At 56.2% G+C, this 21,667-nt stretch overlaps 2 protein-coding genes across 26 annotated transcripts in view; one reads left to right on the forward strand and one right to left on the reverse strand.

Annotated features, from left to right (window-relative positions):
• ST3GAL4 (ST3 beta-galactoside alpha-2,3-sialyltransferase 4) overlaps positions 1 to 9,463 on the forward strand; it is a 41,961-nt gene extending 32,498 nt beyond the window's left edge. For 7 of the 24 annotated variants that reach the window (XM_080649733.1, XM_080649718.1, XM_080649723.1 and 4 more), the window contains 10 exons: positions 414 to 489; positions 770 to 842; positions 1,249 to 1,329; positions 1,578 to 1,675; positions 3,041 to 3,101; positions 3,619 to 3,714; positions 3,808 to 3,997; positions 4,636 to 4,779; positions 8,377 to 8,520; positions 8,797 to 9,460. In XM_080649733.1, the coding sequence (XP_080505859.1) occupies positions 474 to 489; positions 770 to 842; positions 1,249 to 1,329; positions 1,578 to 1,675; positions 3,041 to 3,101; positions 3,619 to 3,714; positions 3,808 to 3,997; positions 4,636 to 4,779; positions 8,377 to 8,520; positions 8,797 to 8,883 (990 nt within the window). In that variant the 5' untranslated portion in view covers positions 414 to 473 and the 3' untranslated portion in view covers positions 8,884 to 9,460. Of the gene's footprint in view, positions 1 to 413; positions 490 to 745; positions 855 to 1,248; positions 1,330 to 1,577; positions 1,676 to 3,040; positions 3,102 to 3,618; positions 3,715 to 3,807; positions 3,998 to 4,635; positions 4,780 to 8,376; positions 8,521 to 8,796 lie in introns of all 24 variants that reach the window. The other 17 variants (XM_080649731.1, XM_080649722.1, XM_080649717.1 and 14 more) reach the window with 5 other exon arrangements.
• An 8,466-nt stretch (positions 9,464 to 17,929) lies between these two features.
• KIRREL3 (kirre like nephrin family adhesion molecule 3) overlaps positions 17,930 to 21,667 on the reverse strand; it is a 484,782-nt gene continuing 481,044 nt past the window's right edge. For both annotated transcript variants that reach the window (XM_080649529.1, XM_080649528.1), the window contains 2 exons: positions 20,055 to 20,141; positions 17,930 to 19,438 (listed from right to left, as the gene is read on the reverse strand). In XM_080649529.1, coding sequence (XP_080505655.1) covers positions 18,995 to 19,438; positions 20,055 to 20,141 — 531 coding nt within the window. In that variant the 3' untranslated portion in view covers positions 17,930 to 18,994. The remainder of the gene's footprint in view (positions 19,439 to 20,054; positions 20,142 to 21,667) is intronic.

Genomic DNA, 21,667 nt, shown 5'->3' on the forward strand with positions numbered 1-21,667 from the left:
ATAAATTTTGAGTCACACCCTTTGTTCAGTTAGCTATTAATTTCCTGTAAAAAAGTGGGTGGAGGTGCCCATTTGCCACCCGGAGCTGGCCCTCCCAAGATCAAAATAAGGAAGAGGACAGTGAGAGGAACCCCACCAGGGAAGCTGGGGCCAGCCAGTTTGGCATGGACCCTACTCCTTGAGGGGTGGACTTGGTTTCCCTTCCTGTCCCACAGGACCTCTGGAACCCCTGATGCTGCCCTGCTGGGGCTAGGGGTGTCTGGGGTGAGCAGGGCCCCCCATGGATGGCCGCCCCGAAGCAGCTCTGTGCCGGCAGCAGCAGGGGAGGAAGGAGGCCGGCCGTGGGCGTGTCCTCCCAAAACCTGGCAGGTGTGAGTAGCACTGACCAGACACCTGTGACTCCTACTTCCTAGGTGGCTCGAGGCAGCCGGGATGTCAGCTCTCCCCAAGAACCCTGCTTCCCGCTGAGAAACATGATCAGCAAGTCCCGTGAGTGTTGTCCCAGGGCTCCCCACCCTGAAACGCGGGCCCCCTCCAGAAGCATCTTGGGTAGCATCCTGGGACCCCGGGGGTTGGGAGGGACAGACAGGGAGCTAGGGGCCCCCCTCTTCTTCTTGAAGGACATTGGAAACGCTCAGGTCCAAGCCCCGGGCTGGAAAGCAAGGGCCAGGCTCGGGGCGGCTTGCATGGGGGGTTACAGGTGAGAGGGTGGACGAGGTCGGTACCTGCCTGTTTCTGCCTCCAGCCCCTCTGTGCCCGTGCCCCGCAGGCTGGAAGCTCCTGGCCATGCTGGCACTGGTCCTGGTCATCATGGTGCTGTACTCCATCTCCCGGGAAGACAGGTACATTGAGCTGTGAGTCCAGCTTCCCTGGCCTTCCACCGGTTCATCTCAGGAGCAGGACTCGGGATGGAGCGTCCTAGGGAGGGGACAGAGTGGGCAGGAGGGCTCAGAGCCTGAGTGTGACCTCTCCTTTTAACTCAGCATGAAATTCTCCAGGAGGGTGACATTCTTAGGGGGTGGGTTTGGGAGGTCGGGTCTGGGATGACTCCCCCAGGCTCTTGGCCAGGGTGTCAGGACAAGGAAGAGCTGCATCCTCAATGGTTTGTTTTCAAAATTGAACTTGGGTTGAGATGATCCCACCCTGTAAGCTGCTGTCCAGGGCCTGGGACCATGTGCCGTGGGAGATGGTGGAGGCTGGGCCCCTGGTCTGACCGGAGCTCCTGCCTCTTCTCCTTTCCATCCCCAGTTTTTATTTTCCAATCCCTGAGAAGGAGGAGCCGTGCCTGCAGGGTGAGGCAGAGAGGAAGGTCTCTAAGCTCTTTGGCAAGTGAGTACTTGAGGCTGCGGTGGGTGGGGCAGGGCCTGGGCTGTGCTGGGATTGAGTGTTTCTGAGTGGGGAGTCCTCACTGCTAGCCGGACAGAGGGACTGTGTTGGTGGTCATGGGTTACGTGACATCCATGAAGGACGGAGAACCCTTGGACATGCATGTAGACTTTCAGCCAGGGGCCTGACCCCGATTCTGGCGTCAGTATTAATCCCTTCCGCATTCCCGCCCTGTGCTCACCTTCGTGCAGCTACTCTCGGGATCAGCCCATTTTCCTGCAGCTAAAGGATTATTTCTGGGTGAAGACACCCTCTGCCTATGAGCTGCCCTACGGGACCAAGGGGAGTGGTAAGTTCTGCCCGGTTTTGTGGAAACAGTGGGCTTGCCTCGAGCACACTCTACTTAAAATAATATAATAATAATAATAATAATAATAATAATAATAATAATAATAAAATATATATCTCCTATCTAATAATGCAAATTGACTGTCACTCCAACACACAAGATGGCCGCCCCCATGTGGACACAAGATGGCTGCCACAAGGTGGCCGGCAGGGGAGGGCAGTTGTGGGCAATCAGGCCAGCAGGGGAGGGCAGTTGGGAGGGACCAGGCCTGCAAGGGAGGGCAGTTAGGGGTGACTGGGCTGGCAGAGGAGGGCAGTTGGGGGCAACCAGACCTGCAGGAGAGGACAGTTGGAGGGGACCCAGGCCTGCAGGGGAGGGCAGTTGGGGGGGAACCAGGCCTGCAGGGGAGAGCAGTTAGGGGTGACCAGGCCTGCAGGGGAGGGCAGTTGGGGGGAACCAGGCCTGCAGGGGAGGACAGTTAGGGGTGACCAGGCCAGCATGGAGGGCAGTTAGGGGCAATTGGGCCAGCAGGGTAGCAGTTAGGCGTCAATCAGGCTGGCAGGGAGTGGTTAGGGGGTGATCAGGCTGGCAGGCAGAAGCGGTTAGGGGCAATCAGGCAGGCAGGCAGACGAGCAGTTGGGAGCCAGCAGTCCTGGATTGTGAGAGGGATGTCCCAGATTGGAGAGGGTGCAGGCTGGGCTGAGGGACACACCCCCATCCCGTGCACAAATTTCGTGCACCGGGCCTCTAGTATGTGTGTGTGTATATATATATGCACACACACACATTGGAGGCCCAGCATGCGAAATCTGTGGCTTCGCCCACCTGTGTGCGCCTCACCACGCTCGCAGCCCTGCCCACCCGCCAGCCACCCCGCCCGCCCGCTGGCCCCCAGCCTTGCTGCGATCAGAGCCTGTGGGCCGCGGGGGAGGGACCGAGAAGTGCTCCATGCACTTCATGGTGACCGGTTGTTTGGTCGTTTTGGTCGTGACACCTCTGGACTCTTATGATGATACATACACATACATATATATTTTTTTTATTGATTTTAGAGAGGAAGGGAGAGGAAGAGAGAGATAGAAACATCAGTGATGAGAGAGAATCATTGATCGGCTGCCTCCTGCACGCCCCCTACTGGGGATGGAGCCTGCAACCCGGGCATGTGCCCTGACTGGAAATCGAACTGTGACTCCTGGTTCATAGGTCAACGCTCAACCACTGAGCCACACTGGCTGGGCGGCCACACTCTTCTTAGTGTTCGCCACCCACAGTCCCAGGTGAAGCTCTGAGGGGTGAAGGGGGGAGAACGCAGCCTTCGTGAGGCGGGCTCCTGTTCTCAGCCCCTCCCATCGGTTCCTTTTGCAGAAGACCTGCTCCTCCGGGTCCTCGCCATCACCAGCTACTCCATTCCGGAGAGCCTCCAGAGGTAAGGGGACTGCCCTCTTCCTCGGGGCTGAGTGCCTCTCTTCCCCTCACCCCCCAATATGAAGCAGCCAGGGCCAGCACCTCCCACTGAACCTCCCTCTTCTGGTCCCCGGTGGCCAATTTGACCCGTCTTCCTAGCCTGCCCGTCTCCAGGGAGGCAGTACATCGGTCCCCACAGCAACTGAGCCTGGGCACCTCGAGCAGGCAGAGGCTGTTGCCATGGCAACAGGCAGGCCTGGGCAGCAGGCGAGGGGCCTCTGAAATGGGGTTTCTTATTGGTACTCCTCAGTCGTCTTCGCGTCTCTCCTCCTCTCTTTTCCATCCTCTGCTCAGTGTCTTCTTTGGTTATGGAACCCGGGGCTCAGAGTCAGCAGGGCCATAGGCAGGACTCCGTGCAGATGGCTGGTCCATGGGGACCGGGGCCGAGGGGGTCTGGGGAAGGGTTCCGGGCCAGGCCAGGCAGACCCAGGGCGGGAACAGCACCTGCTTCTGTGTCTGACCCCCTCTTCCCACGGCAGCCTCAAGTGCTGCCGCTGCGTGGTGGTGGGCAACGGGCACCGGCTGCGCAACAGCTCGCTGGGAGAGGTCATCGACAAGTACGACATGGTCATCAGGTCTGTGTGCCCTCTCCGCCTTCTTGTGTTTGGGGGCGGCTGTGGACAGCCGCGCGGGGCCCTGGGTGATGGTGTCCTCCTCCCACCCCCCAGGTTAAACAACGCCCCCGTGGCTGGCTACGAGGGCGACGTGGGCTCCAAGACCACCATGCGTCTCTTCTACCCGGAATCCGCCCACTTCAACCCCAAGGTGGAGAACAACCCCGACACACTCCTCGTCCTGGTAGCTTTCAAGGCAATGGACTTCCACTGGATTGAGACCATCCTGAGTGACAAGAAGCGGGTAGGTGGGGAGGCCTGGGGGTGGGGACGCTGAGTCAGGCCCTCCCGTTGTGCGGCGTCTGCTCTGCGGTCCTGGAGCTGGGGAGGGAGGCGGGAACTCGGTCTCAGCAGCTTCTTATGGCCTTCTGGGCAGCCAGAGCCCACGTGTCCATTGGAGCCAGGTGGCAGCCAAGGACACCCCGAGCTTGAGGCTGCAGGAGCTGGTCAGGAGTCGTCTCCAGGCAGGGGCAGGTTAGGACAATCGAGATCTGGCCCTTCCAGGAGAAACTTCCAGAAACTCCACTGTGTCCCTTTGCCATCCAGTCACACACCCAGCTGTCCAGCCTGGCATTTTTGCCAAGTGTTTACACAACCCCAAACTCGAACCCATCCACCTATGGGAGATCCTTGGAAGCAGAAATGGCTGGACCTCGTACTCAACACACGGTGTCCCCTGGCCTCCCCTGGAGGTGTCCCCCTCTCTCCCTGCTCTGCTGGTCTCCCTTCCTGTCTGGGGTGCAGGCCGTCACCTCCCTCTCCTCACCCTGGGGGGTCTCTCCATCACGTGGACCCCACCCCCTGGCTGAGGACCACCAGGCTGAACTTGCAAACAGGTCTTCGCCTGCCCCCATCGCTTCCTTCCAACCTCATCCCCTCTAGGTGCGGAAGGGCTTCTGGAAACAACCTCCCCTCATCTGGGACGTGAACCCCAAACAGATTCGGATTCTCAACCCCTTCTTCATGGAGATCGCAGCTGAAAAACTGCTGAGCCTGCCAATGCAGCAGCCACGCAAGATTAAACAGGTGAGGATGCGACTGGGCACCCCGGGGGTTGGGGACACGGGTGGGAAGGAGAGGGGAGCGTATTAACAGAGATCACAACTCCCATCGGAATAGCACCTGTGACAGCCGGGACCCAGCCTTGGGGCGCCCACCTGTAGTCGGGTTTTTGTTAGCCTGCTGCAGCCAGGGAGCGCACAAGCTTGAGAACCGTGGGGCACCTCCAAGGTGGAGAGGTGTGCGAGGGTATTGATAGGCCTGGGGGCTGGAGTTGGAGGATGGTTTGGGCAGGCACTGGCCAAAATCTGTAAACTGGTGCACTGCTGGGACAGTCGTAGTCTTCTCTTTAGAGCAAGTCAAGCCCGTGCCGTTGCTGTTACATCATCTTATCTGTGACCTCACACTTAGGTCTGAGTGAGTTCAGAACCGGAGCTTACAGTTTGCCTTGCATATCATAGTCAAGTTTTGCAGTCATGATGCAGTTTTGCAAGGGCTGGTTTGCAAGGGCCGGTTGTAGCTCTCAGGGTTCTTAGTGGTCTTCGGCTGGTGGGCTTTAGCTTGTAGCTCCCCGAGTCTTACACATGTGTCTTCTGAGCCCCCGAGAGGCTGCGTGGGCACAGGGACAGAGGTAACCAGCAGACTCAGACGGGACTCGCTATGCCACTTACTGGGTGGCCTCGGGCAAGGCAACCCCTCGGAGCCCCTGTTTTCTTATCTGTATGGTGGGGGTAAGATCAATACCGACCCTCGAAGGCCATTGCAGGGTTTAAAAAGATCATCTTGTCGCAGGCCCAGCACGGAGATGGGTACACAGTGGATGCTCAATAAGTATTTGCCACATTTTGAATGAATGGCTTGATTCTTTACTGAGTATCTACCGTGATTCAGCTCCAAAAGTTGAACGCCTGCTTTTGTGCTTGCTCAGTGCCGGGCCCCAAGTCTGCAAGTGGGGAGTAAGACATACTCCTTGCCCTGAGGACACTCGGGCCAGCAGAGTACACAGAGGCAGCAACGGGAGGAGCCAATGCCCTAGCCGAGTTGTTCCAAGTGCTGCGGGACCTCAGAGAAGGGGCAGCCCCCCGGAGGAGGTGCTGCTGGGTTGGCCCTTGAGGGCCCATCAGGCAGGGAACTGGGGAGAGGTAGGTCATTTGACAATCACAAACACTCCCTGGCACTGGGTTCTATTGCAAGCAGAGCGGAGAGGTTTTATGCCCCTTAGGGGGCACGAGGCGGAAGTGAAGGCAAGAGAAAGGAGGGGCCCAATTCAGCTCCTGTCGGATGAAGGAAGAGACACAGAAGGGAAGGTCTCGATGGGTATTCGTTTCCTGTCACTGCCTAAAAAATGACCACCGTTTAGCGGCTTAAAATAGCACCATGTATCCGCTCCTAGTTCCGGAGGTCAGAAGTCCAGCTCAGGGTGGCTGGGTTCTCTGCCTCGGGTAGGTATGCAGGTTCCCCCCCTGGCATCTGAGAGTAGCGTGTTACCATTGCTGTCTATGTCTTTATTTCTTTCATGATAATCAAAATACTAAACGAGGTCCAGTTTTACGGGAAGCTTAACACCCTTACGAGCTTTCTTAGGCTGCGCTGATGCCTGAGGCCACATCTTGCTCAGGATGCACAGAGTGTAGACAGAGCCCAGATGTTCAGAGGCGGTTCAAAAGCTCTGGCAGCTGGACGCTGGGTGTGGTTCTGGGGAAAGGAGCTTGGCGGGGCCGCTCGCTGCAAAACAAATGCTGAAGGCTGGGTTTGCCTTTCGCCGTTTTTCATTAAAGCAAGAATCCGCTTTGACTGTCTCTTGGTTAGCGACCCCAGGGACTGCGGTGGGTCTTTTGTAAAAGCGAAACGGCATATCACGAACTTTTGGAGAGCGGGGAATATCTGTTCAAGCCTGGAATCAAGTTGGCAGCTGGACTGAGTTCCTCTCTGGAGGCTGGAGGGTGAGGGAGGGGGGTTCGCGTCCAAGCTCTTTTTTTTTTTTTTTAAGTATATTTTTATTGATTTCAGAGAGGAGGGGAGAGGGAGAGAGGGATAGAAACATCAATGATGAGAGAGAATCACTGATCGACTGCCTCCTGTACACCCCCTACTGGGGATAGAGTCCACAACCTGGGCATCTGTCTCGACCAGGAATCGAACCCTGATCTCCGGGTTCACAGGTCGATGCTAAACCACTGAGCCACACCAGCAGGGTCCATTCTCTTGCTGGCTCTCAACCAGGACAGCGGGGAGCACCCTCAACTCTTGGAGGCTGCCCATACTCCTTGCCCTGCACCCCCCTCCATCTTCAGACCACCCCCAGCATGATAATTCTCTTGTGCTTCCCATCTCTGACTCCCTCCCCTGCTCAGCTCTAGACCCGGATGTACAAGTACATGAAATGCGGTCAAGCCCACCAGGATTATCGCTCTAACTGTCAACTGTGCCATCTAAAGCCGTAAACCATAATGTCACAGATCTCATCGTAGCCATAGTTTCCACACACACCCATGGGCGAGGGTCTTCAAATTCTCCTGTGACAACATACACTTCACAGGGGAAGTGGAGAGATCTGTGACAGTGCTAGGTTCCCAGCTTGGACAACTGGGTGGGCAGTCACATGTGTAACTAATATAGGGGATACAGCGGGGAGCGAGCTTGGTGCGTTGCAGGAGCCCTGTCCAGGCAGAGCTGGCCAGAAGGCGATGGGGATGTGGTTCGGCCAAGTTCTGAACGGGAGGAGATAACAATGGTGGTTAAAGTGCCAGGGGGAACGAAGGCCCAGGCAGGAAGTGGCAGATGAAACGACAGCAGAGCTCAGAAAGACGTTGGGAACCGCCGCTGCACGCAGCCTGGCCAGCTGAAGTGGTCTGGAGGCAGAGCTAGGAAGGGAGATGGGTGAGGTTGGGACACAGGCTGTCCCTCTCTGTGGAAGAATTGGGGATGGAGAACGGGAGGTTGTTAGAGCAGCCCCTACGGTGAATGGGAAAGGCTTGCATCCCCATTTCACAGAGGGGGTGAGCCCTCCTTAAGGGCGCACGGTCCATGAACATGGGGCCCCAGGTCTCCCGAAAGAGGTGAGGCCCTCCGAGGCTCAGAGCAGAACCTTCCTTTCCACTCCTTCAGGACTTGTAAGCCTCAGTTTCCCCATCTGTGCTATGCAGTATGGTAGCTATGAGCCACATATGGCCATTTCGGTTTCAGTTAAAATGAAATGAACAATTCAGCCCTGGCTGGTTTGGCTCAGTGGATAGAGCGTTGGCCTGCGGACTGAAGGGTCCCGGGTTCAATTCCAGTCAGGGCACATGCCCGAGTTGTGGGCTCGATCTCCAGGGTGGGGTGTGCAGGAGGCAGCCAATCAATGACTCTCTCTCATCATGGACGTTTCTATCTCTCTCTCCCTCTCCCTTCCTCTCTGAAATCAATAAAAATATATTGAAAAAAAAAAAAGAGATTAGCCTATATTATATATATTAAAAAAAAAAAAAAGAAATGAACAATCCAGTCCCTCAGCTCCATGAGCCCTGTTCACTCGCTCACGTGCCAGCTATGCTGGTGGCACAGTTCTGTTGCAGAGGCCGCCCTAAAGGTGCCCAAAGGAGCGTGCCCCTCTAATACCCTCCCCCCCCCCGTGCTCCCCAGAAGCCCACCACAGGCCTGCTGGCCCTCACCCTGGCCCTCCACCTCTGCGACGTGGTGCACATCGCCGGCTTTGGCTACCCGGACGCCCACAACAGGAAGCAGACCATTCACTACTACGAGCAGATTACGCTCAAGTCCATGGCGGTAAGTGGTCCCCGCCTGCAAGCTGGGAGGGGCAGACCAGCCGGGGACCCTGGGTGAGTGACAAGTGCCAGGGGCCCAGAGGTGGCTCCCGGTGGTGCAGTCACTCAGAGTCAGAACCAGCACTGGACTCCCAGGCCAGTGTCCCCTGGATTTGGCCACCAGATTGTCTTGCTTCTCAGAGGCAGCCTGGGGAAGGGGCTGTGGGAGGGCGGGGCTGTGGGGGGGCCAGGGACATCCCCAGCATCCCTCAGCTTGCTTCCTTGGCTGCCTCCACAGGGGTCAGGCCACAACGTCTCCCAGGAGGCCCTGGCCATCAAACGGATGCTGGAAATCGGAGCAGTCAAGAACCTCACTTACTTCTGACTTGGGCAGGAGCTGTACCCATCGGTCTGCCCACTCTGCTGCCTGAGCGACCCCCAGCCATAGCCGTGGGGGTGCCTGTGCCAGCATGGCCAGCTTGGACTCCCCCTCGCCTGTGTGTGTGGGGGAGGGGTCCTGGGACTGGCCAGGCCCAAGAGGAGGCCATGCCCGGCTGCTCTGTGGAGGCCAGCTCACCAGGATGGAGGCCCGGGGCGGTGGGAGCCCAGCGGAGGAATGGGGCTCGTTGCTGGGATGCTGCCTGCCTGTCTGCGCCGGGAGGTTATTTAATGGGCTATTTAATTAACGGGAAGGAAGTGCTGTGGGCTGGTCCCGTGGCATCTAGAAAAGGGGGCATATACAGTGTTCGGACCACTTTTTATAAAAACACAAACGTGATGGGCCCACTGAGGCCTAGACCCAGAGCAGGCCTCCCCGGAGGGGGGTTGTCTGGAGCGGGTGGGGGTCCTCCCCAGAGGGGCTGCTCCTCCCAGCGGGCATGGGAAGAGCAGTGGTGGGGTGTTCCCTGGAGAAGGAACCTCATCTAGAAAAGAGGTACCAAACAAATTAAACTATTTTTCCTAAAACAAAGCAGTTGTGATACCCGGTGTCCTTTCAGATTTCGGGGGGGGGGGGGTGTGTGTGCGTGGGTGTGGGCAGGCTCGTTAAAGACCGGTGGGACCCAGAGCAGGCCACGGTCATTCAGGAAATTCACTTCTGAGGCCAGTGCTTGGTGCCAAGTCATACATTGTCACATTGGCGTAGGAGGCGAGCAGGTGGTGCCCAGAGAAGCCCTACCTGCCAGACACCCCGCTGGCATCCTGCATCCTGGTTTACTTCCTAGAGGTAGGGAGGGGCAGGAGGATGCCCGATAGGAGGGGCAGGACCCTCTCCCACCTTCCTTCCTTTCTCTCACCGCCTTGTACTTTCAAAAATCCCGTGCAGGGCGATGTCTGAGGACAGGGGTGGAGTCAGCAGAGGAAGCCAAGTTTTCCTTCTCAGATTAACTGGGAATCCTAAAACGGAAGGTCCTGCCAAGATCGGGATGGGCAGGGCCCGGGTAGCAGCTAAGGGATTTGGCGAGGTCTGCCAGCCAGTTGCCAGGCCAGGGAGGTGAAATGCCCCCCTGCCCCGGGTCTCTAGAATCATGATAGTCCTGCCATTTGCCCGTCTCTCCCCTCCATGTTCTCCATCTTTCCAAGCCCTGCTACGCTGCCAGCTGGGCTTCCTGCCACCCCACAGCTGTTTCTTTACATTTGGAGCCAGGAGGGAGAGCTTGGACCCTCCCCCCCCCCCCCCCCCCCCGGGAATGGGGCTCACAGCTGTGTGCCTGGCTTTCTCAGAAAGAGTTGCAGCCTTGAGGTTTTGAGGCTGGGCTGGGACAGGACAGATAGAAAAGGGCAGGGATCGGGAGGATCAGAGGCAAGTGACACTTCTTGACAGGGTTGGCGTGGCCTCGGGAACACCCACAGAACGGTCCTGAGGACACTGGCAGAAATACTCGCTAGCTGCTCTCCCTCCAGGGGAGAGGGGGGGAGTTCTGAAAGCAAATAGGGCCCCGGCATCTGCGGCCCCACATGGGCTTTTGTTGGGGGTGTGGAGTGTGGGGGTGTGGAGGGGTGTCGTCTTGCTGAAGAGTGTGAGCACGGGCACAGGGATCTCAGCTCTTCTCCCCGATGCCTCCCAAGCTGCTTCTCATGAGGGGATGCAAGGGAGTATCCATTTCCCCATCCAGGGCCATTGAGAGTGTCTGTCAGCACATAGGATCCAGCTGTCCTAGACTGGGGTCACTGCCCCTTGCTGGACACGCCTAAACTTGAGCCAGAATCCAATACACATGAATGGGTCAGGCTCCCCAGATGCACCGCGCGCGCACACACACACACGCCTGTAGACACGGGAGCATTTTACATTCTTGTTGGGTTATGCCTGTGATGGCATACACATTCCCTCAGGACTGCATACAGACAAGAGTGTGTACGGGGATGGGGTACATACACCCAAACCGTCCACTGTTCCCTAGGGGTGTGGGCTCAGCTTTCTCCGGGGTGCAGACTGAGGCAGCACTGGCCACGAGTCAGGGCTGAGCTCGGAGCTCTGATGTGGCGTGGTTGGGTGGGGTTCCTTGGTCCTGAGAAAGGGACTTTCATTCTGCAGTTAGCCCAGCAATGTGAGCGATCTGCCTGCCAGCCTGCCTGGGACTGATTAAACACAGTGGGCAGGAAGGCAACAGGAGGGGCAAGCAGCGGCGCGCAAGGCCACAGTCTGGTTCTACACCAGCTCTCCACTTCATTATGTAGGATCCGTCGTTTCTCCGCGTCCAGGCTCCCAGTTCCTACGTTTCTTGAAATCAGAGGGTGGGTCCAGCCAATGAGCACCACTTGCAGCGATTTAAGAATGCAGGTTTTTGGGTCTGACCCAGGGCGCTGGGGCGCAGGAATCTGGAATTTAATGAGCACTCAGAACCACTGCTCTAGCAGTCTAGACTCCGGGATGACCTCACGCGTCTCTCAACTTCACGGTCTGCGAGCAAAGCCCATCCTAATCCCCCGCATCCTGGAGCGGCATTAACCAGGCGCACGCGCAGGAGGAGCAGCCGGAACAGCTGGCCCCGCCCTCCGGCGCGGAGGGGCGCGGAGGGGCGCAAAGCAAGCGGCACAGTACGCATGCGCTATCGGGTGGGCGCGGGCCGGCCTGGTGGCCGTGGGAACCTGGCAGCGGGCGATGGTCGCTGCTGAGCGAGGCCTCTGGGGCTCGGCCAGGGCACGCCTCCATCCGAGGTGGAGCCTGCTGGGCAGCGTGTCCTGTGGGGACCAGACCTGGACGCGGGGAAGTGACAGAGACCTGCCCGTCCCTGTAGACCCTACAAGCCCTGCCCTGCACAGAGGCCTGGAAAGGGAAGGGAAGGGACCCCCAGCTCAGAGCTTGGCAAGGACCCAGCCCACGAACACATGGACTTTGTGTTCACATCAAATGGTGTGCCTTCCTTTTGGACACTTTGGGTTTTTTGTTTTTTGTTTTTTTTAAATATATTTTATTGATTTTTTACAGAGAGAAAGGGAGAGGGATGGAGAGTTAGAAACATTGATGAGAGAGAAACATCGATCAGCTGCCTCCTGCACACCCCCTACTGGGGATGTGCCCTTGACCGGAATGGAACCTGGGACCCTTGAGTCCACAGGCGGATGCTCTATCCACTGAGCCAAACCGGTTAGGGCCACTTTGGGTTTTTATTTTCACTTTCTAAGGACATAAGTACACCCCCAGGCTGACTAGTCTGCGAAAAGTGTGAGCTTGGAGCAGGTCTGTGAGGCGGGAAAAGGTGGGATGCCCGCAACCACTGCAGATGGTGGGGTGCCACGTGGGTTCGACTCCCGCCGTCCTGTCATCAGCCCAGCGGGCCTCCGCTCCTCCAGCTGCCAGTGATCGTGCATGCGTGAGGTCTCAAGGATTGAACGGGCACACTGCGTAGACTGTAAAGTATGATATCAACATTAGATTGGAAAGCTGCCTTGCATCATGGAAAATACCAGAAAGGGAATGAATCAGGTGAGGGACAGCTGGACGGTCAACTAGTTGCCCGGTACAGAGTAACCTTTTCTGCTGACCGAAAAGCCTTTGTCACCCACAAGCAAAGGAAGGGTAAGACACCAGCGAAATGACTCAAATGCAGGCTTTGCCTAACCAAACAATGAGCAGCGAGGTCAAACAGCTCTGGGAGTGATTTTCATGTTGAAGGCAGACGCCTTTCTTCAGGGTTTGGGGAGACTTAACCATTTCGATGGCACACGTACCACACACAGTAGGTTCCTAAACAAAGGCTGAGGAGACCATCTCAGTCAGTTGGATGTCTAAACCTTCTGATCTTTTCTGGTGCCTTAATCACAGCTTCAGAAAGCTCTGTGTTAGCTTTGAGCCTTCCCATGGTTCCGTACCAGACATGGTTCCAGGGAAATTCTTCCAACTTAGAAGTTTAAGGAAGGATGTGTGTGTGTGTGTGTGTGTGTGTGTGTGTGTGTGTGTAGTTACAGCCTGTTTGCCATTCCAGTTCTTTCTCAACAAGTTTACCTCTCTGGTGAGAGGTCTTGGGGATTTTGCACCGAGGACCTGAGGCGGGGAGGTGAACCTCATGTCTCAGATGTCAGATATGGGGGGAGCCCAAATGTATCGGAAGGCTCCGCTCCTTCACGTAAGGGGGTACACAGGACTGGAATCGGGTGGGAGAGATCGCAGTCCTGTCTGTGAGGGTGAGCACAGAGGATCTGACAAAGGTTTCTAGGGAAAAACGAACATTAGAAGGCAGATTGCAGGTTCCCAGGGAAAACGGACATTTCCAAGGGCACCCACCCCTCCACAGAGGCACGGCTTCCTCTGAGGAATCTTGCAAGACTGGGAGGGTGGAGCTGGGTGGAGGGAATGAGAGAAGGCTCAGATGTTGAAATCACACTAGGGGATTGAAGCTGGAGTCACTGAACTAAGCTATTCCAGAACCATCTATTATTCTGAGGCTCCCTCAAACACTGTTTACATAATCACCAATTTTAACGCTTAAAGAGTATCTTTTCCTGCTTGAAAATGGGTTTCTGTCTCGAGGGGAAGAAATCACAAGAGTGGAAATTAGTGGGGAGACGCTCTCTACAAAGGGTGAGGAGACAATCTCAGTCGGTGAGATGTCTAAACCCTCTGACCTTTTTGGGTGTCTCAGCGATACCTTCAGAAAGCGATCTGTTAGTTCTCTTTCTCTGTGGGCTCTGCTCCACTGGTGTCGCCTGCGTGGCAGGAGAGCGAGAGAAACTTTCGGTGAGAAGCCACATAGGGATTCTTATCTAAAAGCTCTTCTATGGAAGCCCTGAATCCTTATGCATCTCACTTTGTGCCTACCGCCTTCTTTCCTCAGCATTTCTCCCAAGTTCATTACTGTCACAAATGTATTTTCTAGTCCGTGGGCATCGAGACCCGGGCCCTTTTCATTTTCTTACAAGGCAGGCAAAGGAGGTATCTTTAACGTAGTCCACCTGAACTTGACTTTGGGGTGACCTGAACCTGACTTTGGGGTGACCTTCAGGGGGCGACTCCCTGTATTCAGGTCCTATCTCAAGCAGCACTTCTCCTCTGGCATCACTAGGAGCGGATGTCACAGGAGCTTCACTTACGAAGACCCCAGTCCTCCCAAGTCCTGTTTCCTGAGACGTCGCCTACATCGTCTTTGAATCCAGAACTACAGATTCACCACAAGAAAGACAGCTATAAAGGGCACCCTTGAGTGCTCTCATGGCAATCCGAGACATTTCCCAGGGCCTCGAGGTTAAGAAGCAGCCGAAGGAGCTAGATGCCTTTGCATGGCTGACCTCCCCGGTCTGTGGGCTCCGGGAGCACTGGTGACCCAGGGGTGGAGGAGGCCCCAGCCCTGTGGGGAGGCTCAGTGGACTGTTCCAGAGGGGAGAGCTGGGAACATGGAGTGTCAGGCGGCTATCGGCACCAGGGCTGTAGACCACAGTCAATGCAAACCGTGTGTGTTCACAAAAGGCCTTTTAAAGACGAGGGCTAAGCCCGGCTGGCGTGGCTCAGTGGTTGGTTGAGTGTTAACCTATGAACCCGGAGGTCACGGTTCGATTCCTGGTCAGGGCACATGCCCAGGTTTCGGGCTCAGCCCCTAATGGGGGTTGGGAGGGGGAGTGCAGAAGGCAGCCAATCAATGATTCTCTCTCATCATTGATGTTTTTCTCTCTTTCCCTTCCTCTCTGAAATCAATAAAAATAAAAAAATAAAAAATAAAAAGAGACGAGGGCTAGGGCGGGAGTAAAACTTCAGGGCCTGTGGTAATGAAAGATTTCGGTGAATGTCAGAGACCAGCCCTTAGAGGGGCGGGGAGAGGGAACCAGGAGGAATAGCAGTTAGGGGAAGAATGGACCCTCTCCTACATCAACAATGGATTCACCGGGGAAAACAAGTCCTTATTTTTAGAAGGAAGGGTAGCTTGAAATTTCCTCAGTTTTTCTCAGTTGATGGCCTAGTTAGGAAGACCGAAGCGGAGGGAGTCAGGCAAAAGGCCTTGGGAGCCTTACTGGACGTGAGAAGCAAAGGTCAGGCTGAGAGGTCTCTATCCGCGATCGATTTCTCCAAGGTTGCTGGGAGTTTTGATGTTCGCGCAGCAAACGGCTGGCATGTGGTCACATCTGAAAACAACTTAGGTAAGAGGCTCCTAAAAGACTTTTTTCGAAGGGGAGGGGAGGTCACATTCAAGATTTGGTTGAGATGTCATAGGTTGACGTCTACGTGTTTTGTTCCTCAGGTAGGCACACCGAGTGGTATGTTAAACAAAAACCTATATGCAAATGAGGCTGGTTTTTATTTAAATATGTAGGCTTTTATTTTAATAAAGAGTTTCTCCGATAGGGAAACTTCCTAGAGAAGAAACTGATTACAGGACGGCCTTGGTCTTCTTTTCTGGGGCCATCACACGCCACACACAGCACCTGGGAGGAGCTCCTTGAACTTGGGGAGTGTATCTCGGGATTTTCGTGCTGGTTCCTAGATAGCAAATGCCATACATAGTCTGTACGCCTCCCCATACCGACGGGAAGAGAGAAACGCGACTCCTGTTCTGAGAAATCTCCCAAGGACAGCAGCGTGCTTGCTGCCATGTCCCCGGGTCCCTTCCTCTCCGGAAGCCCCGAGGCCTATGGCTCTGCAGCACTTGTGTCCATACGCTGGCCCAGGCCCGGATCCCATGTGGTCCTCAGCTCCTCCAGCGACAGCACTTCCTGTCCCGGGAAAGCTGAAGAGGTGGTGGAAACAACTCTGGCCTTTGCAGACTGATAGCGAGCCTGAGAATGAGAAACCGGGCTCCCGGCCAGGGACTCGGAGCCAACAGTGAATTTAAAAACTATCAGCAAACTGGACACTGGCCTTGGTCGGGGAGGGGGGACCTGATACACTGAATAGCTTTGTTTCCCGGGGAGCTGTGGTCTTTCCAGGTCATTCGGGGACTGGAGGTGGAGGATGCCAGCCCCCCCGCTTCTGTCCCGGCTCAGCCACCTCAGAGCGGGTACAAGCAGATGGCCTTTACCACAGGCCGGTTCAGCACAGTCTCCGATGAAAGTGGCCTTGAGTCGGGACTGTGGGGTGGACACATTTTACAGAGGAAATCACGGGTGTTGAAATCTCCTGTGTGCCACCCGCTCGCTCTGTGACCTTGGGCAAGTCTTTCGGCCTCTCTCTAAGCCTCATTCCCTTGCCTGTAAGATGGTAAGACTTGGTCGAATTGTGAGCATTCAGTAAGGTTACCAATGTAGACTCATTTCCGTTCATTTGACATCACCTACAGGGGAATTCAGAGCTACCCATGGCTTTAAAATTTTTGTTTTGTTTTGTTTGTTTGTTTTTTACACCTTCCCTTACCAGCTTTTTTGCACCCTCGCTCCTGTGGGAGTGGTACGTAGGGTTGGAGACAATTGAGGGATGCACACAGCTCAGGCGAAGCTCTTCCCAATTCTTCAACATTCCACAAGCCCGGATGCTGCTAATTTCCCCCTGCTCTCTGCCACACATACACACGCGCGCGCGCACACACACACACACACACACACACACACACACGCATACACAGCTTTCGCCAAGGCCTTGCCCCTGACCTCCCGTCCCTTCGGCAGTCTTTGTGCATTGGAGGAACTCGGGGCATTGGGCACGGGCTGGCTGAGTCTGGACTGCTCGGTCCCGTCAGGACTCTGTTCCCTTCCACGACAGTCCACCTTCTTACTTGGGGAGTGCCCGCAGGAGGACGGGAGACCAGCTCCATCAGTTCTACGGGAGAACAGCTTTCCTCCCTGTGCTTCTGGTGATTCTGAGTCATAACCTTGAGTTTCCGGAAAGAATGGATGCCTTCACCCCATTATGAAAGCTGTGTATGGGCGTGTGTGTGTGTGTGTATGTGCGTGTGTATGTGGAGCAGAGGGCCAGGGGCAAGGAAGGCTGTGCTGGGGGTTAGGAGGAAGACTTCCCACTCACGTCCAGGACGGGGAAGACCAGACAAATGAATGGACAAACCCTCTGAAGTCACCCTTCCTTATTCTAGCACACCAAGGCATTTTGCATCTGGTCTTGGGATCTTGTTCCCTTTTAGCAAAGGCAACACATACATGGAAAGGAGAAGTCTCGTCAAGATTAACCTAGCGTGCTCAGGGGCCAATACCCTGGCATCTGGGCGAGGCCAGAATGGTACAAGAAGCAGGATATGGGACTGGGGTGTATACTTCTACTTCTCATCAGTTTCTACTCCCTCGGACTTGGGGGCTGCAAAGGAAGCCATCTGGGGCCCTGGGAGGTCTGCAGCGACAGGAAACGTGTGGAAACTGAACACCCTCCTGGGTGGAGGTGCTAAGAAGGCAGCGGGCAAACCTGTGGGGTGGGGCCATCCGAGGACTCGGTGTATGGAAAGAAACACAGACCTTTGTGGTGGAGGTTCCCATGATGGTAAGGACTATGGGGGGAGTTGGAAAAGGGTCTACAACGTATGGGGAACGCCAGCCTTTGGGACCCTTTGGGTTCTCCAAAGTTCCATTGGACTGCTGCTCCCTGAACGAGCCCTCTACAACTTGCCTCTGTGTACCCATCCCTTCCCCTCTTCTGTCACGACAGCAAGCTTCCCACCCAAGCGAGGCCACCCTTGGGGTGTGGTTCGAGTCTTGGAGGGTTGTGGTTTTTGATGCCATTGATTCTTTGAAGAGGGCCTCCTCCCCTGAACCCGCAAAGAAGGGCACTTCCCTTGCAGAATGTTGCGGAAAGAGCTCCAGTGACCCTCCAGGGCCCAGCAGGGCCACGTGGCCTCTGAGCTGGACATGGCATGAGCCAGGTGCTTGGTGAGCCCTGCATCTGCACCCCTCCTGGTTGGGCACCGCCACGAGGAGAGCTCTGGGCTGCCACCACAACCAGCGCTACGGGCTGCCTTCATTGTCTAGGAAAATCGAATCATACGAGGGCAAAGAGCCGTGGGCCCCACAGCGCTGGGTTCCTCCGGTGGCGGTGCGGGAACAAAAGGGAAGAACGACTGTGCTGGAGGAACAACCCTAACATTTATTCTCGGGTGCTGAGCAGGAGCGGGGAGGCGCTGAACGGCTTTCTCTCTTGCCCAGAGTCTCCCTGAAGACAGGGCCACTGCTCCTGGCGTGGATCCCGGGCCCTGGAGTCTCATCAGCTGAGAAAGCCCGTCTTGTTATCTTAAAGCCCTGACCTCTAGTCCCCTCAAACCTACTTCTCCCAGGAAACATCGTCCCGTAACCAAAAAAGCACTCGCACCCCTTGTATTAACTCAGATGTGCCGGGAGAGGAGAGGGGACTATGCAAAGCATGGTGGGTGGGAAGCGTGAGGCTCACAGCCTGGGAGGGGGCGTGTCAGGTGAGGTGCTCCCCAGGTGAGGTGCTCACATCCCCTCCTCCCCCTCCCAGGACACCAGTCTCTGATCGGGCAGGTCCCACCTCAGAGTTCAGAGGCATCAGTCCGGGGACAGAACTGCAAGAGTATGGACACGAGAAACACGGAACAAATTGGGGGCAGGCTGCCAGCCAGTGTGTGAGAGCGGGTCCTGTGGCCAGGCCATTCCTGGCTCTGAGCAGCAGAGGGCGCTGGGGCGCTGGGGCAGCTCCGTGTCCCGGCAAGCCTTCCCTGCTCTTCTCCCTAGCGTTGGACAGGGGCACAAGCGCAGGAGGAGAGCTTTTGGGCAGCAAGGGGCAGAGCTCACGGGGAGACTGGAGAGTGATCGGCAGTTTCATTAAAGCAAAGTTCTAGCTGCATCTAGTGCCTGTGGGAGAAGCGGTAGGGAGGGGCCTCCAGGAAAGGGCTGGGGACCAACCGGTGTCTTGCAGGGAGTATGGCGCTCAGCTGCATCCTCCTGCCTCTCCCGGAACCCCCACCTCGCGCCTCCACAGCCGGCCGCTGGGGACCCCAGATTTGTGCTTGATCAGGGCTTCGCAGGAGGGTGGTGGCAGAGACGCTCGGGCTGTCCTGGAGGCTGCCGGTTCTGGGGTCCTCTACAAAGTCCCCGTGTTATCTGGAGAGCCAGGATGTGCGGTGGCCCCAGCTCCCCCTCCCTGCCTGCCTGCGCGGGCTGGACCGCGATCCTCAGACGTGAGTCTGCATCCGCCGCTGCAGGGGTCGGCTGGGGTCGGAGTTCTGCGAGGAGGACTGCGAGTGGTGGGAGGAGGAGGCCGAGGCCTTGCTGGCCTTGTCGAACTGCACGTAGCCGTCCTGCTTGCCGCTGCTGCTGACGCTGCTGTCGCACTGCGTGTCCAGGAAGGAGCTGCTGTCGCTGAGGGAGCCCCGCTGGAACTCGCGCTCGCAGAGCTCGATGGACGAGCTGCCCATGCCCAGCACGAACCTCTGGCTGTAGTCATAGAGGCGGGCCTGGCCGCTCAGGGTGCTGTAGATGTTGGTGAAGGACATGCCCGTGGGCACGCGCTGCTTGCCCGCGGGACGCAGGTCCGGCTGGCAGCTGGACAGCGAGATGGTGGGGGTGGAGTGGTGCTCCTTGAAGGTGTTGACGCTGTAGTAGCCATTGGTGGGGTCCTGGGGTGGGGTCAGAGCATAGCAGCTTCAGGGGCGGGCAGGCTGCGCTGAGCTTCTAGGCTGAGTCGGCCTTCCTTACCCGGGATGGACAGACGGGAGGGGGGACAGCAGGGGCGAAAGGTGGGGAGGGGGTCTGGAAGGGTGATCCCGGAGAAGAGAGGGCTGTCAGGTGTTCGGGTGGCAGCCCAGAGGGAGGGCACTGCAGGGAGGGTGTGGGGTACGTTTAGTTATGTCAGCGCAATGCAAGGCTCCTTGAGAACCAGACTTTGTTGTTGTTGTGTGTGTGTGTGTGTGTGTGTGTGTTTGTGTTTTTTTTTGTCCAGAACACAGATACTCAGTTTTCAGATGCATCTGTGAAAAGGCCGTGGGAGAGGAGAACGGTGGGACCTCAACCCGAACTCGTTGCCTCCTTAGTGTGGGGCTGAGACAGCAGGTGCTTGTGGGCGGGAGGGGGCGGGGAGGGTCCCCACCCTAGGGAGAGCAGAGGCACCTGTCCCCAAGGTGACCTCTGGCCTTGCTCTTCTATTTGCTGCCATTGTCTGTCTGGACAGGGGCTTGGGCCCTCGGCGCTGAAGGCCAGGTGACACCCAATCCTACAGCTCGGGGCCACGCTTACCTTCAGGTTCTGAAACTCCTTCTCTTCTTCTTTGAGGACCTCGAGCTGCTTGAGGACGGAGTCTTGTTGGAATTCTCCCCGGTCCATCTGCAACCCAAAGATGGCTGCTCAGCGGGCAGAAGGTGGGCCCAACGTCCACTCGCCCCAAGGAGGAGACGGAGAGGCCAACTCGAAAGAAGCCTCCCATCTCTGCCTCCCACTGCCTGGCCCACAGGAGGCCGGTGAAGGAGTCAGGAGTGGGGGTGGGGGGTGGGGAGGGTGGGTGAGGGGCAGGTCTCTAAGACTGAGCTTACTTCCCTACAGAGCTTTCATTTGGCTGATTCAATTCAATTCCTTGAGCATTTACTGAATTTTCAGGGCAAGCACTGTGCTAAGGGCCAGGTACACAGAGATTAAGATACAGCTGTTCTCATCAGGATGATGGATCTGTAGGTAAATAATTACGGAGCCTCGCCCAGCCAGTGTAGCTCAGCGTCGATCCATGAACCAGGAAGTCACCAGTCCGATTCCCAGTCAGGGCACATGCCCGGTTGCGGGCTGGATCCCCAGTAGGGGTGTGCAGGAGGCAGCAGATCAGTGATTCTCTCTCATCATTAATGTTTCCATCTCTCTATCCCTCTCCCTTCCTCTCGCTCTGAAAAACCAATAAAAACAATCATTACAGAACCTCAACCAGTGGGCACAGGTCGGGGCCCCAGCAGAGCAGGGTATCATCAGTGCTGGGCTTAGGGAAGGCATTCAGAAGGAGTCGCAGGGAATCACGGTGACCTTGGGCCGCACAGCAAGGACTTAGATGTACTAAGTTTTCTTCCTTAACCGACACCAAAATGCTGAAGAAAAGGATCACTTCCTGTTTCTCGTTCGGTCCTCGGCACACCTGGAACAGCGCCTTCGGTATTGTGGTCATTGACCTAAACGCTTTTGGGGTGGAATCATATTTAATGTTTTCGATTAATTCCTTGATTTGCCAGTGCCTACTGCAGTGCCTGATCTACATAGAGTAGGGCTGTTACCAATGTTATGTTGGTGCCGGATGAATGAATGCAGTGGCATTGCTCTAAATTTCCGAGAATTAAAGTAATACTTACACATGAGGTAAAAAATAAAGCATACGCAGCACACAGTGGGTGTGTTAAATAATCCGAATAACCTCAGTAGCTGCTCCCCAGGTGGCATTTCTGCCCAAAACAGCTGACATCTCCGGGGAGCGTGCTGTGCTCCACAGGCTCTGGGGGTTTGCCACCCAGCCCTCAGCCTGGCCCGTGTACTCTTACTTTCATCCCCATTTCCCAGATGAGGAGACCGAGGCACAGAGCAGCCCATGATCTTCCCCCCTGCAGCGTATCACCACGAGGGTTTCCTAGCAGTGTTTCAGGTTTGTGTGCACAGCTGGGAGGAGGAATAGGCGTGGGCTGCTGGAGAAGTTATGATTTGCTTACGGTATGCAAGTCAGTTCCGGAAGAGGAACCTATGCCTCTTGCAGACTTTTTTTTTTTTTTTTTTTTTGGGGGGGGGGCGGTTATTGGGACATGGGGCATATACTGAATATCTGTGATATCTGTGGGTAGAGGTGTGTAGAATTATAAGTCATATGGCAACATCCTGTGGCTATT

This window comes from Plecotus auritus (genome assembly GCF_963455305.1).
Source record: "Plecotus auritus genome assembly, chromosome: 13".
Taxonomy (NCBI): domain Eukaryota; kingdom Metazoa; phylum Chordata; class Mammalia; order Chiroptera; family Vespertilionidae; genus Plecotus; species Plecotus auritus.